Here is a 14,788-nt window from a genome sequence, read left to right on the forward strand (position 1 = left end):
TTTTCTTTTTTTTTAATGTTTTTTTATTTTGAAAGAGAAAGAGAGAGAGCACAAGTGGGGGAGGCACAGTGAGCGAAGGCAAGAAAGAGAATCCCAAGCAGGCTCCATGCTGTCAGCACAGAGCCCAACAGGGCTCGATCTCAAGACCATGAGATCCTGACCTGAGACAAAATCAAGAGTGGGACGCTTAACTGACTCAGGCATCCATGCACCCCTGTTGAGCACTTTCTATAGGCAAGGCACATGCTTAGTTTCAGGGGATTCAGAGGTAAGATAGTTGTGTCCTCAAAGAGTTTTCAGCTTAATAAAGAATATAAAATAATCATAATACAGAGTAACATAAAGTTATCAAAAATATACTTTAAAGGGCTCAAATTATGTTGGGAATTAAATGTCAATTATTTTCAACAAAGGTGCCAAGACAATTCAACACAGAACAAAGCATCTTTTCCACAAATAATGCTGGAACAATTTGATATCCATTTATAGAAAAAAAACAAGCCTCCACATTTACCTCATAGTATATACAAAAATTAAACTTGACATGGGGTCATAGTCCTAATGTAAGAGTTGAAACTATATAAAATTTCCATAAGAAAACATAAAAAAAAAATCCTGGTGCACTTAGTTTTGGCAAATATTCCTTAATATATCATAAAAAGCATAAAAAGCTCTTACAACTCAATGGTAATAACGAATAATCCAATTTAAAAATGGGCAACAGAACTGAAGACATACTTCACCAAAGAAGATACATGGATGACAAATAAGCACATGGAGAGATGTTCAAAATTAGTCAGTAAGGGTACGCAAATTAAAACCAGAATAATACACCACTACGCTCCTGCTAGAGTGGCTAAAATTAAAACTGACCATACCGTGTGTTGACTAGGATGTGGTGCAAGTAGAACTCTTATATACTGCTGGTAGATATGCAAAATGGCAAAATCACTTAAACAATTTAAGAGTTCTACAGTTAAGCATACACCTACCATATAATCCAACCATTCCACTGCTAGGTATTTATCCATATTCATTATCTATTACTACATAAGATTACCACAAACCTAGCAGTATAATTACTTCATAATGTCTATGGTTCAGGAGTCAGGGTAGGCTTAGCTGGGTATGGCTTAGCATCTCACAAAGTCTTATCTGAGGTTCAACTGGGGACAGATTCATTTGTAAGACCACCTGTTAGCAATACAGTAAAACCTTGGATTGCAAGTGACTTGTTTTGTGAGTGTTCCGCAAGACAAGCGAACATTTCTAATAAATTTTAACTTGACAAACAAGCAATGTCTTGCAATACGAGTAGTACATGATGCTGAATGTCACATGATCACAACTGAGCCAATGGTTCTCTCTCTCTCGCTCTCTCTCTCTCGCTCTCACTCTCTCTGAGGGATTGTGGGTGACTGTGTCCCATGCTCAGATGCTCAGTCTCAGGCCACAGTGTTTGGCAGAAATCAGTGATTTTTCAGAATGTTGGAAGGTGCCCACAACTGGCACTAGTATATTTTTGTCACTTCAAGGCACCTTTTGGACAGTCCTTTGCTTTTCCATACAACAGTAAGCTTAGGAATGCTTTGCTTCATTCTAGGTCAGGCTGCCTGCAGATATAGACCCTCTCCTCAGCTGCCTTATTGCCAGTTATATTAAATACAGTATATGACAAGAGATTATTAATACTGTACTATAGTCAACATCCATGCGAGCAATGGCCCCCGTACAGTAAGAGGTTGAAAAGAACGGCAGTAAGAAGATGATTACTGTGAAAGTTAAGAAGAAAACCGTAGAGAAATACGAATGATGTATGTGAGTGGCCGAAATTGCAAGATTTTATAAGAAGTCTACATCTGTGTCTTGTCTGTAGAGGAGGAGGGGAAAAAGGCAGAGGAACCCCTCACTTCAAATGAAATTAGGGAGATGTGTAAAATGTGGGAAACAGTGCCAAATTTTGTAGAAAAGCACCACCCAAAAAGCAAGTCCGAATAAGGCTGTAGCAGTGCTAACAATGAATCTGTTTAATGACAATGCAATGTCACATTTCTATGAAATCCTCAAAAGGAGGCAAAAGCAAGTGCTATTGGATAGGTTCCTTGTTAAAGTTGTATGAAAAGAAAAAGATTCCATTGAGCCAATAGATAGCAGTGATTCTGTTAGTGTGCTAGTGATAGTGAAAGTCGTCCTACATAATAACCCTCCTCTCTTGTCTCCCTCACAACCAGCCACAAAGGTTTTCAAAGGTAAGTGCAGGTTAATTTATTTTTCTTCATATTTTGTGTTTTCTTTATTATTTTACATTACAGAATCGTAATCATTTTTATATGAATATTTTTCAGTTGTGGAATGAATCATCTATGTTTCCATTATTTTTTATGGGGAAATTTGCTTTGATACAAGTGCTTTGGGTCACAAGCGTTATGGAACAAATTATGTTCGCAAACCAAGGTTTTACTGTATTTAGTTCTTGTGCATTGCCAGAGTGAAGGCCACAGCTTTTTGCTGTGGTCAGGTGGTGCCTTCAGCTCATTGACACATGATCCTTCATAACATTGCCTCTTACTTTCTCAAAGCAACAAGGGGGATAGAGTCTCTCCAGCAAGATGAGTTTACAATCTTGTATAACATAATTATATACACATAATCACATACATCACCTTTGCTGTATCTTATTGGTTAGAAGGAAGTCACAGATCCCACCCACATTCAATGGAAAAGGATTATCCAAGAGCATGGGTAATAAGAAGACCACCTTCAGTCTGTCCACCCCATGGACAGAAATGAAACATATGTCCACACAAAAACTTGTACACATATGTTCCTAGCTGCTTTATTTGTATAAGCTAAATACTGAAAAAACTCAAATATCCATCAACAAGTTAACAAAGAACTTGTAAGATATCCATACAATGGAACACTCAGCAATAAAAAGAAACAATCAATTGAAACCAATTGAAACAATATGGATGAATCTCAAAGTAATTATACTGAGTGAAAGAAGCCAGGCAAAAGAGAGTACATAATGTATGATTCATTTATATAAAATTTCACAAAATGAAAAATAATCTATATGACAAAAAGTAGATCAGTGGTTGCCTGAGAAAAGTGAAGAGGGTTGAAAAAGGATTACCAAGAAGTAATGAGGAAACTTCTGCAGTAATAAATATCCTCACTATCTTGGTTGTGGTAATGGTTCCACAGGTGTATACATATGTCAAAATTCATCAAAGTGTACACTTTAAGGATGTGCAGCTATTGTATCTCAATGAAGCTGATAAGATTATACCTTAATAAAGTGTTTAATATATATCTTTATATTATTTTATTTTTATTCGAGAGAGAGAGAGAGTGAGACCAGGGGAGAGGGGCAGAGGGAGAGAGAGAGAGAGAGAGAGAGAGAATCTTAAGCAGGCTCCATGCCCAGCATGGAGTCCAAAGCGGGGCTCAATCCCACAACCCTGGGATTATGACCTGAGCTGAAATCAAAAGCTGGATGCTCAATCGACTGAGCTACCCAGGCGCCCTTAATATATATTTTTAAAACTTGGGATCCACTTTCTACAAAGGCATCACATCACATCAATGCTCCCTGTTAACATTTTTAAAAAATGTATTATTTACCACTGAATAAAATTGATGTCAAGAAAAAAAGACTATCATAATTGCACAAAGTATTCAGGATAGGTTGAGTGAGGTGACACTTAAATGGATCTTTAAGGACAGAAAATATTTTGATGCATAGAGATAGCTATAAGGGCACTCCCTGAACAGAAAAAATTAACATTTAGGGGCACTCAGTCAGTTGAGCGTCTGACTTTAGCTCAGGTCATGATCTCATTGTTTATGGGTTTGCATCTGGCTCTGTACGGGTAGTTCAGAGCCTGAAGCCTACTTCGGATTCTGTGTCTCCCTCTCTCTCTGCCCTCCCCTGCTCACGCTCTCTCTCTCTCCCTCTCAAAAAATAAATAAACATGGGGCACCTGGGTGACTCAGTTGGTAAAGCATCTGACTTCAGCTCATGTCATGATCTCAAGGTTTGCAGGTTCAAGCCCCATGTTCACCTCTGTGTTAACAGCTCAGAGCCTGGACCCTGCTTCAGATCTGTGTCTCCTTCTCTCTCTGCCCTGCCCCCTGCTCGTGTTCTGTCTCTCAAAAATAAATAAATGTTAAAATAAATAAATATATAAAGATTTAAAACTTTTTAAAGAAAAATTAACATTTATTCATTCAACAAACATTTTTTTAGGACTTGTGTCCCCAAGCACTGTGAAAACCTTTTTCTCTGTCTTAGAAAATTTCCAGACTGGGTTGGTTAAATTTGTAAATGACTAAGAATATTATGCTCAAAATTTAGCTGCAGTTTTTCTAGTGCTCCTAGTCACTAACTTAAGTTGAATAATTATTTTTCCATTGTAAAAGAATTACATTAAAAAGCAGAAAATTATATCAATAAATTCAATGTAAATCAACATGCAGTTTTATTCATGTGATCACTATGTACATGGTTAACAGATAATTGCAAAATTGCTATACAAATAGAAAGCACAACTATGTAGTTCTGATTACTCTGAGCAAATAAACCTCTTAGCCACCTTGGAATTCTATTTTCTCTTTTGAAGAATTATGGATTTCAGGTAAAGTAACCATGTGACTTATGGTTCAAACTTCTGAGAGTGATGGATGACAATTATTATTCTGGGACAGCAGTACTAAATCAGGGCTGTCTCAGAAAACTAGGATGTAAAGTCACCTCAGTTATAGGGAGATTTTTTTTTTTTTTGGTTTGTTTTAAGGTTTACAAGTATGGATCCTAAGTTCTACCCCAGACCTACTGAATCAGAATCTCTGGTATGGGATTTGGGAAGTTATAATCTAATGAACTGCCATGATTGGAAAGCCTTAGACCCTAAAGTGATATCATTAAAGGCTCTTCCAATTCAAAAATCCTAGGTCTTACAGGGGAATTTTGAATATGGACTTGGTATTAGAAGACATCAGGGATCGCTTCTCAGCCTTTTGGCTAAGATCAAGTGTAGAAGACATTGGGGAATTATTAATTTTTTTGATGTAATAATCTGAAAACATAAGAAAATGTCCTTGGTTTTAGGACATATACATAGCTGCACTTAAGGGTGATGTATCATGATATCTGCATTTTACTTTCCATTGATTCAGGGAATATATACACAAACACAAATCTGATAGTGGGTACACACATATTCACTGGACTATTCTTTCAGTTTTTCTGTATGTTTGAAATTCGCACAATAAAACGGTGCGAGGAAAAGACTATTAGGGAAAAACTTTGTTTATAGGTAGGCAGTATCATTGTTATAAATATAACTTTTAATAACTATAACCAAAAAGATCACAATTCAATGATTACTAAAAAATCCAGACTGTAATTCCTCCTCTTGGGCTTTTTCCTAAGAAAAAAATAAACTGACAAATATATTAGCTGCAAAATTGTTTAAAATAATACTGGTTTTGCAATATTCTAAATGTGTAACAATAATGGCATGCTTAAGTAAATCATTATGAGTTGGTACATTCAACGAAGGGATTATTACCCAACTATTAAAATGATCATTGCCGGGGCGCCTGGGTGGCTTGGTCGGTTAAGCTTCCACTTCGGCTCAGGTCATGATCTCAAGGTCCAGTGAGTTGGAGCCCCGCGTCGGGCTCTGTGCTGACAGCTCAGAGCCTGGGGCCTGTTTCAGATTCTGTGTCTCCCTCTCTCTCTGCCCCTCCCCTGTTCATGCTCTGTCTCTCTCTGTCTCAAAAATAAATTTAAAAAACGTTAAAAAAAATTTAAAATGATCATTGCCAAGAATATACGGTCCCATGTAATGGGACCCCCAATATATTGTCCCATGTTGTTACATAACTTGGTGTAAAAATAATCCGAAATTATATCTGTGCTATAACTATATAAAATTTGTGGATTCAAGTGAACAGAACTGGAAGTTTATATTGAAAGTGCTGCTTGAAACGTAGTTTCCCCCTTGTATTTCGTGTTTATTTTTTCATTCTGAATTCTGCTAATGATTTTGTGCAACAATAATGCATATTTTAAAAACCAGTCATTTACTGTTACCTTAATTTCGGGTAAGGGCAGTAAAGGTCAGTTTATAACCTGTTGAACAACTTAAGACTTTAGGCGCCTCAATTGATTGATGCTTAACGGTGTGGGACAGCCACAGTATCGTTTTGCCGACTACAAACACGCATTAGGTGTAAACCGTGCCGCTAAAAAGGTCTCCAAACATCACAGGAATACCCACCACAATATGTGGACAAAATGGCAAATAGATGAAGCAGAAATACTACTACCTGTCAAATAGGACGGGCATGTCAGCCTTTTCTCCGCGAAAGGCTTCTGGTCCTACGGTGCCTCTTACTTTCACCAGAATGAAATGGTTCCAGAGTCCCAGGCAAGGGAAGAGACTGTTCCCTTGCCCAGGAGGCTGGAAACTGCTCAGTGTGAGCTCAAGGTTTCCAAGGCCCTTCAGCGGAGATCCTCAGCACTAGACGATTCCCCAGTTGCTAGGTTTAGTTGCTAAGGCACCAACCGCCTCGCAGGAAGAAGGGGCAGTGCACTCCCTTTTGGCGTCGTAGTGAATCCTCCCGATACCGAGCGCATTTGTTCCGGGAGGAAACATTCTGCTCCTCTAAGAGCGACGGGAAGGCGAGGAGAAGCTGCGAGTGACGCCTCTGAGCCGTGGAGCATTGTGGGAGGAGGTTGTCTCCAATTTCTCCTCCCTCTCCCCCCCTCCCGGCCAAGATGTCTGACATGGAGGATGATTTCATGTGCGATGATGAGGAGGACTACGACCTGGTGAGGCGGAGGGGACGGAACTGTGGGGTTAGAGGTGGTGTCTGGCTTTAGAGGTTGGGGCAGGGGCCACCGCGGCCTCTCCCCGTAAAACATGTGCTTCTTCCCGTCTCTCGGTGCAGTGACAGGACGAGTTTACCTCCTCCCCCTTCCCGCACCGGGCCTGGGCCCTGCTTCTCCAGCATGGGGGAGGGGAGGGTAAAGGAGGCAGCAAAGGGGGTCCCGAGCTTTGCGCTCCAAGTCCGAGTGCCTCCTCGTTTACGTGGACACTCCTGGCCTCCAGGGTCCGGTTTTCGGTGCCTCCTACCTCTTCCCCACCTCCGGAGCCGCCTCGGGGATCGTGCAGCGGTCTAGGCCCTGGCTCTGCCCTCTCAGGCCCAGCTTTCTGGGCTCCTCTTCTTAACCCTAGAACTGAGACAGTACGAAATGCTGAGACAAGGGTCTGAAAACTGGGGGGCCTTACTGCTCCCAGTCCTGACCGCGAAACGCCACTTGTGAGTCTCCTGGAAACAGAGCCTAATAATAAGTCTTGTATGGGGTCCGTTTTGGTTTAAGGTAAAGGTGCAGCGGAGAATTCAGAGCAAGGATAGCTGAAAAAGAAGTAGTTAAATTACTTGTTTTGTTTAAAGAAGAAAGCTGGGGAGGAGGTTTTGGGGGTTTTTCTGTTTGTTTTGGTGTGTGGGGGAGGTAAGGAGAAGGGGATTGACCCAATGGATTTTTTTCTTGACTGAGAGGTTTCCTAGTATTCAAAGTTAAAAATATCAACCGTATAACAATGAACGAATGTATGTAGCTGAACGGTGGTCTGTGAAGATTCAAGGTTTAACTTATCAACGGATTTACAGGTTTTCAAAAATAATTCACTACCATTACAGGTTGCTATTCAGAAACAGTATCTGTGTGTGAACTAAGGAAAATTATCCGGACCAAGAATTAGCACCAATTTTTTTTGTTGTTGTTGCATGGTTCCTGCATGTGATAGTGATGCTGCATTATCCTAAAGTTATGAAGTAGATGTTTAGGGAAATCTGACTTATTTTATATTTTAAGTGCCAGATATTCGTGAGTAGACATTAATATATTGTTTTGAATTCGTGTAAAACTTCTTTGTATAGTAATTTACAATTAATTTTTCTATTTTAAATGAAAGCACCTTTGCAAAAGGTAGAGGGAAATGCTTGCTGTTACCTGAAAATCATAGTAGTGGTTTTAATCATTCTTAAACTTGAATGGAGAGTTTTGCTAATAGTTTTGATTTCTGCTTTACGTTTCAGTTTGTGTAAACCAAGTCAGTTGTAGGCAGCACATTAAGTGCATTAAGAATGTATTAGTTGTGATATCATGTGCATTTTTATTTGTACATTTATTTATATTACAGGTATTTTAATAACTGTAGAGGTGTCTCTTAAATATGCCTGTTTTTTATTTTTGTTTTTAAATGTTTCTGCTTATCTTTCCTAAACAATAGTTTATTGAGTACCTGACTTATTAGCACTGTGATAAACTTGAAGATCATCATTGAAAATGCGGTGTAGGAATGGCCTACACTGAGGCATAAAATGAGAATTTTACTGTCCCATGTAGTGCTCAGTTTTCACAAGAATTCTATTGTTAAACATATATTGTTTAACTTGGCTAGGTTTTCCCAGCTTTTTAGAGCCTACACTATAATGCAGTACAATACAAAGCCAAATACATAGTTGTTTTGACTTACATTTTCTTAACCAAAAAAAGTAAGATTTTACACTGTACATAATTAAATGAATTCTTCCCCCACAGCATTCTGTTAAATAGTCCTCCCTCCCCCCCATATCTCTTACATAGGTATCATTCTGCCTTCTCAGTCCTGTATCAAATAGTGAAAGCTTTTATGCTTTGTTTACTATGAGTTAGTCTTTTGATGGCATAAAATTTATTTAGTAATTTATTTTATGCTTTCTTAGTTAATTTCCTTAAACCACTGTATGTTAAAAAAAAAAATTAGGAGTGCCTATGTGGCTCAGTCGGTTAAGCATGAACTCTTGATCTCAGCTCAGGTTTTGATCTCAGGGTTGTGAGTTCAAGCCCGGCGTGTGTTGGGGTGTTGGGCTCCACGCTGGGCATGGTGCCTACTTAAAAGAAAGATTAAGGTGGGGGGGGGGAGCACATAGCTGGCTCAGTTAGTAGGGCATGGGACTGTCGATTTCAGGATTGTAAACTGAAGCCGCACATTGGGTATAGAGATTACTTTAAAATATTTTTTAAAAAGATTGAGGGAAGCTGGTTGCCATTTCATGCTTACATGTTGTCAGAAGAGAAGTTACTGGGGGTTTTTTCGTAGTTATTTGCCTGGGTCTTGTTGTTTCTTGCGATTTAAAGAGTCCAAAGAATTGACTTGCTCTTTTAGGGAAATTTCTTTTTTATTAAAAGAAATGTATGATTTGTGGGAAAATTTGCCATCACTTCATTTTAGTCAAAATGTTAACTAAAGCCATGAGTATTTCTGACCACAGATATATTCAGCATATCTTTTGTAGGTTGTCTATTGATAAATTTTAATACCCTAAATCATTTTTTGTACTTGTCCCATCTAGTGGAAATAGGTAGTTAGGATACCACCAGGCAAAGTAAAAATCTGTTTCTAAAACTATACTCTTTTTATCTAAGGAAGTAAATAATGGTTTATGCCCAAGAGCTAGAAGAAAAGAGAACCAACTTAGTTTAAAAAAAAGAAGCAAGCGTGAAAGAAATTAATTTGCTTGAGCTCTTATTTCTAAGACCTATTTTATTTTTTTATTAGAGGCAGACACAGGCATTATCTAAGCATAGGAATTTATGTAGCATTAAATGGAGAAGTAGGAGATGATACTGGTAAATGTCTTGATTATTTGCTGGTCTAATAATACTAAATAATAACTCTACTGCCACTCGTTAAGTAAATAAGGTTATTGGTAAGTTAACTATTGCAATTCCACCGTCCAGCCATTCTAGCGTGAAGTTGCTTTGTATTTCTAGTAATCTTTTTAGAAAGGAGTTAGGACAGACTGACTTCATTCCAACAATCTATCCTTGAGTAGATCCTGTGATAGGGCACAGTATATTTGAGTTTAATGTATTGCAAGCAAAAAAAATTGTCAAACAGGTAGAGTAATTCCACTTGGTTAAATGTATTACCAATCTGTGGGTCTTATATTACCCTAGTCAAGCTCATAGCTGTGATCAGTGAATGAATGTTTAATAGTGTTGTGGTTTTTTTTGGTCTTAGCATATATAGTATACTTATACTATATACTAATACTTAGTATATTTTAATGCCCTGAATATTTACTTGTTCTTTGCTTTTTGGGAAGGAGAGGTGTCAGTCTTAACTATAGGATATCTTTATGGAATCTCTTACTTCGTTACCATTTTAACAAGATCAGCAAATGATGGCTTGAACTTTATTTTCTCATGTTATAAAAAACCCTACAACATAGTTTAACAAATTAAAAACTAACACTATTTTTTAAAAAATAATTTTGAATTACTACAAAAAGATATGTAATCTCCTTTGAAAAAGAAATGGCAATATAAGAACAAGGGCAAAAGAATGATTCTAGGAATTTGTGTATTTGGTATAAGGACTATCACTTATCATTGTGCAATATGAGGAGCTTTGATGTTAAAGGTTATTTCACTCTGAGACTCTTGTCCCAGTAAGTTAATATTTGACAAAATGTTGTACATATTTTCAAACAGTATACTGTTTATGGTCTAGGCCAGTGTTTTCTATGTTGCACACACATTTGGAGTTGCATGTAGACTTCATGAAGATGAAATTTGATTGTACAGCTGAGGCTTTTAAAAGAAACTTAACATGTTTAATTGTAAATAATTGGAAACAACTCCAAGTTATCAATAGGAGGGGAATACTATTGATATTAATAAGGTTATAGATGAATTATCATATATCCATGGGGTGGAATGCTATGTTGGCACTTCAAACCATGCTACTAAACAATATTCCATGATATGAAAAACTTTTGATCAGTTTTATTTGTCAGGACTCTTGGGCATAAGAGGAATATATGTCAAACAAACTTAAACTAAAAAGAGCATGTGTTGGTTTACATCACCAGGAAGTAGGAATATGGCTGGATTCATGGCTCAGATGATGGTAGTGGGTCTTTTTTCTGTTTCTGTCTCTCTTCCTGGTCTGCTTTCCTCACTGTGTTGGCATAATTGCCTTCACAAGATGTAATGCAGCATCTTCCTAGCGTTATAACCCAAAGCCAAAAAGGTGTTCCTTGCTAGAGCTAACAGCAAAGCCCTAGGAAAGACTTTTAGTGACCCAGCTGATGTCTGTGTAGCCTTCTGTGAACCACTGGCTCACTGTAGAGAGGGAGATGGGTTGCTTGCCCTCCTCTGTGGATGGCGCACTGTAATTGAGAGCCCTCACCTGGGAGAGAAAGGGTTGATCACCAATGTTCTGAACACAGTGAACATATATCCACTATAAATATGTAATCTGTATTACAATTTTATTGGGTAGGAATAAAATTTATTTTATTGAGTGGGAAAATATAGAAAAAATTCTACAAGATCTGAAAAGTGTCAGGAAAACTAAAATTTATTTCTTACAAACCTTTCACAGTGAACCTGTATTACTTTTATTGCTGAAGTGAGAAGGGGACAGGTTCCAGGGTACAAATTATGAACAAAATTCTTAACTTTGATCATGAGAGGTCACACAGTAATTATGTCATTGCTCAAAATTTTTTAGAGTTCTTAAAAATTGTCTTCAGAACCTGAACCATGTAGCTTTTTATAATGGGTAATATATGCACATGGTTTAAAAAATATAAAAAGATTCCTTTCTATTTTTGTTCCCAATTTGTCCAGTTCCCATTCCTCCCCATAGGTAACAAAATACACATTTTTCCCCCTCTCTTTGTTTTTTAATTTATCTTAGAGATTATTCCATGTAAAGTATACAAAAGTTTACTTATTCTTTTTACAGCTGCTTTGATTGTGTGGATGTGCCATACTCTATGTAACCAGTTCTCTCTTATTAAGCATTTGGCCTGTTTTCTTTTGCTGTTATAAACAATGTGCAGCTTTTTTTCTTTTTTAAACTTCAGTGATAATCAGGCTTTATCCTTTTTTATAGATGTCGAAAACTGTATTCTGAGTCATGTTTGATAAATGAGTGGGGCCATCAAACCGGGTGATAGTGTTTTAGGTCAGAAATATTTAGTGTTTTTGAACTGTTTCAAAAGTGTTGAACAAAACTGTTCAAAAGTGTTTCTGAAGTGTTTCTTCAGAATTTCAGAAGCATTACTTCATAATATGCATTCGTATCATGATTGGAATAATTTTACTACCTCTTAAAATTACTACTTCAGGACGCCTGGGTGGCTCAGTCAAGCAACTGACTCTTGATTTCAGCTCAGGTCATGGGGTCGAGCCCCACATAGGGCTCCATCAGGCTCCATGCTCAGCATGTATTCTCTCTCTCCCTCTGTTGCTCTCCCCCACTCATGCGCTTTCTCTAAAATAAAATGAAACACTTTTTATTTATTTTTTTTTTAATTTTTTTTTTAACCTTTATTTATTTTTGAGGCAGAGAGAGACAGAGCATGAACAGGGGAGGGTCAGAGAGAGGGAGACACAGAATCTGAAACAGGCTCCAGGCTCTGAGCTGTCAGCACAGAGCCAGACGCAGGGCTCGAACTCACGGACCGTGAGATCATGACCTGAGCCGAAGTCAGCCGCTTAACCGACTGAGCCACCCAGGCGCCCCGAAACACTTTTTTAAAAAATTACTGCTTCAAGGATAAGTATTGGTTTGGAATAAAAGTTTTGATGCATTTCCAAAAAGTCCTGTTGCATTACCTCATAGGTATACTTTGTATAATGAGATTGGAGAGGTTCAAACAAGAATAGCTAAAATGATAAGTTAACAGGAGACAGCTCTTACATGCTAAGAATAAGATAAATTTAAGGCTTTTTACCCCTAACTGAAATCTGTTAACTGTGAATATTCAACAGCGTGAATTTGTACTTGTATATTATATCTCAAAATAAACACATGGACCTCAGCGGGAATTAGAAAGCTCCGAGGGTTCGACCTACCCCCCCCCCCCATTTGATAAGAGAAACTAAAGCAGCATGTCTGAGTGACTTACTTAAATTTACAGGACAAATTAGTGGGAGAGTCAAAACTGTAGCCCAGGTCTAATGACATTTATGACTTTCTTTGGAAAATTTAATTTGAAGCCTAACAGTTTGGAATAAATAAAATAATGTTCTGATTTACACTGTAGATAAATTAGGACCCGTTAACTTAAGTGAAATTTTAAAAACTTTGAGCAACTTTATGAATGTCTAAACCACAAATGGCTACTTAGGACTTGTATCATATCTAGTCCTTAAGGATAGTGAGACCTTGCCCTTTGCCTCTCTGTGCCTGGCATCTAGTATAGCTGTCACGACATGGTCAGGGCTTGAGGAACATTGTTAATAGTGAGTCTTGTTTTCCTAGAGCACATTTCACAGACTTTTATTGACAAGGTACAGGAGAATAAGTAGGAACTGTGGAACTGACCCTGTTCAGCAGTAGGTCCATTCCAGCATAGAGTGAAAATTGCCCCTGGCTATATAGTTTTGTATGTTAGTTTCGAACATTCATCCACTTTTCATTTCAATTAAACAAACACTTACTGAGCATTTTGTATTATACGAGACTCAGGGGATACCAAGATGAGGAAGAGAAAGTTCTGCTTTTTGAGAAGCTCATGGTAGTGAGATGAGGGGAGGTGGGAACAAAACACACTCACAAGGCTCCATGTTAGAGAGATTCATGTCATGTAGAAGCTGACTAAGGAGATTTATTTTCCTAAGTAGGGTTGAAGAAAGTATCACAAGGCAAACCTTGATGAATATGTTTTCCAGCAGTGTTAGGGCTAGGAACCATCATAGGAGAAAAGTGGGAAGTGTGCTAATAGGGGAGGTAGTTTAGAATTCCTAGCAGAGAGAACAGTTTATGTCAAAGCAGAGATTTTGAATTGTGTGGCACATTTGGGGAAGGAAGAATAGGTTTGGGTGGTGTGCATGGATCACAGATTGCTTTGGGGAGATGACAGGACATGAGGTATTATATAAGTAGGTGGTACTTAATGAAATTTAGTGAGTTTTTCAATCCCTTTAACAACGTTCAAGTGTTTTCATATATTGCTTAAATTTTTTGTTTCTTAAAAATTTTTGTTTTTTATTGTTTGAATTATCAGATTCTCTTTTAAAAAGTATTTTCTTTAAACTTTTACAGATTATAGTTCATACCCTTCTCATCTGACAGGGGAATTGTGTTTAGCAGTATTTGTTTAATACTTTTCCTATAGTCTCTATTCTGATCAGTAACACTGTGTGTGACCAAGTCATTGATAGGCACTAAAGATAACTTTATTTCCCTTTATCCTGTACCCATGTGGTGGGTCCTTTTTATTTTACATCCTTAATATCATTTGACATCTTCTATACTTACACTTGTTTCCTCCCTTTTCTCCTATTTGAAATCAGACCTCCATCATCTTTTAACCAGACTGTTGTTTATAGAGTATCCAGTGGGCTACCTCGTTACTACCAGAGTACCTTCCTAAAACACAAGCGATTATTTCCCTGTAAAATCTTTTAGTGAGTGGCTCCACTTGATGTAAACTCCTTGCTAGACTTCTGTTGTCCTGTTCCTCTGATACCAGTTTATCTTTCATCAGTTCTTTATACACATCCTGTGCTTCAGCCCAATCTGACTATTCATGCTTCTTTCAAATATGCGATACCATTTCAAGCTTCCATACCTTTACACATATTAACTGCTTTGTTTCAGATGCCCTTCCTTATCCCCAGGCAACTCCTATTCATACTTTTAGACCTGGTTCAGGTCATTTTTCCTTCCTGTAACTTTTTTTTTTTTTTTTTGAGCTGCTACTG

General features: G+C 37.8%; 2 protein-coding genes and 1 pseudogene across 4 annotated transcripts in view; 2 read left to right on the forward strand and 1 right to left on the reverse strand.

Annotated features, from left to right (window-relative positions):
* The window catches only part of GALK2 (galactokinase 2), a 138,782-nt gene extending 132,202 nt beyond the window's left edge, over positions 1-6,580 (reverse strand). The window contains exon 1 of one of the 2 annotated variants that reach the window (XM_015537427.2): positions 6,340-6,580. In XM_015537427.2, coding sequence (XP_015392913.1) covers positions 6,340-6,359 — 20 coding nt within the window. In that variant the 5' untranslated portion in view covers positions 6,360-6,580. Of the gene's footprint in view, positions 1-6,336 lie in introns of both variants that reach the window. The other variant, XM_042988911.1, reaches the window with a different exon arrangement.
* On the forward strand, positions 5,007-5,154 carry LOC122240016 (annotated as a pseudogene).
* Positions 6,581-6,700: 120 nt separating the features above from the next.
* COPS2 (COP9 signalosome subunit 2) overlaps positions 6,701-14,788 on the forward strand; it is a 31,015-nt gene continuing 22,927 nt past the window's right edge. For both annotated transcript variants that reach the window (XM_007081826.2, XM_007081827.2), the window contains exon 1: positions 6,701-6,844. In XM_007081826.2, coding sequence (XP_007081888.1) covers positions 6,791-6,844 — 54 coding nt within the window. In that variant the 5' untranslated portion in view covers positions 6,701-6,790. The remainder of the gene's footprint in view (positions 6,845-14,788) is intronic.

Source organism: Panthera tigris, chromosome B3 (genome assembly GCF_018350195.1).
Source record: "Panthera tigris isolate Pti1 chromosome B3, P.tigris_Pti1_mat1.1, whole genome shotgun sequence".
Lineage (NCBI taxonomy): Eukaryota > Metazoa > Chordata > Mammalia > Carnivora > Felidae > Panthera > Panthera tigris.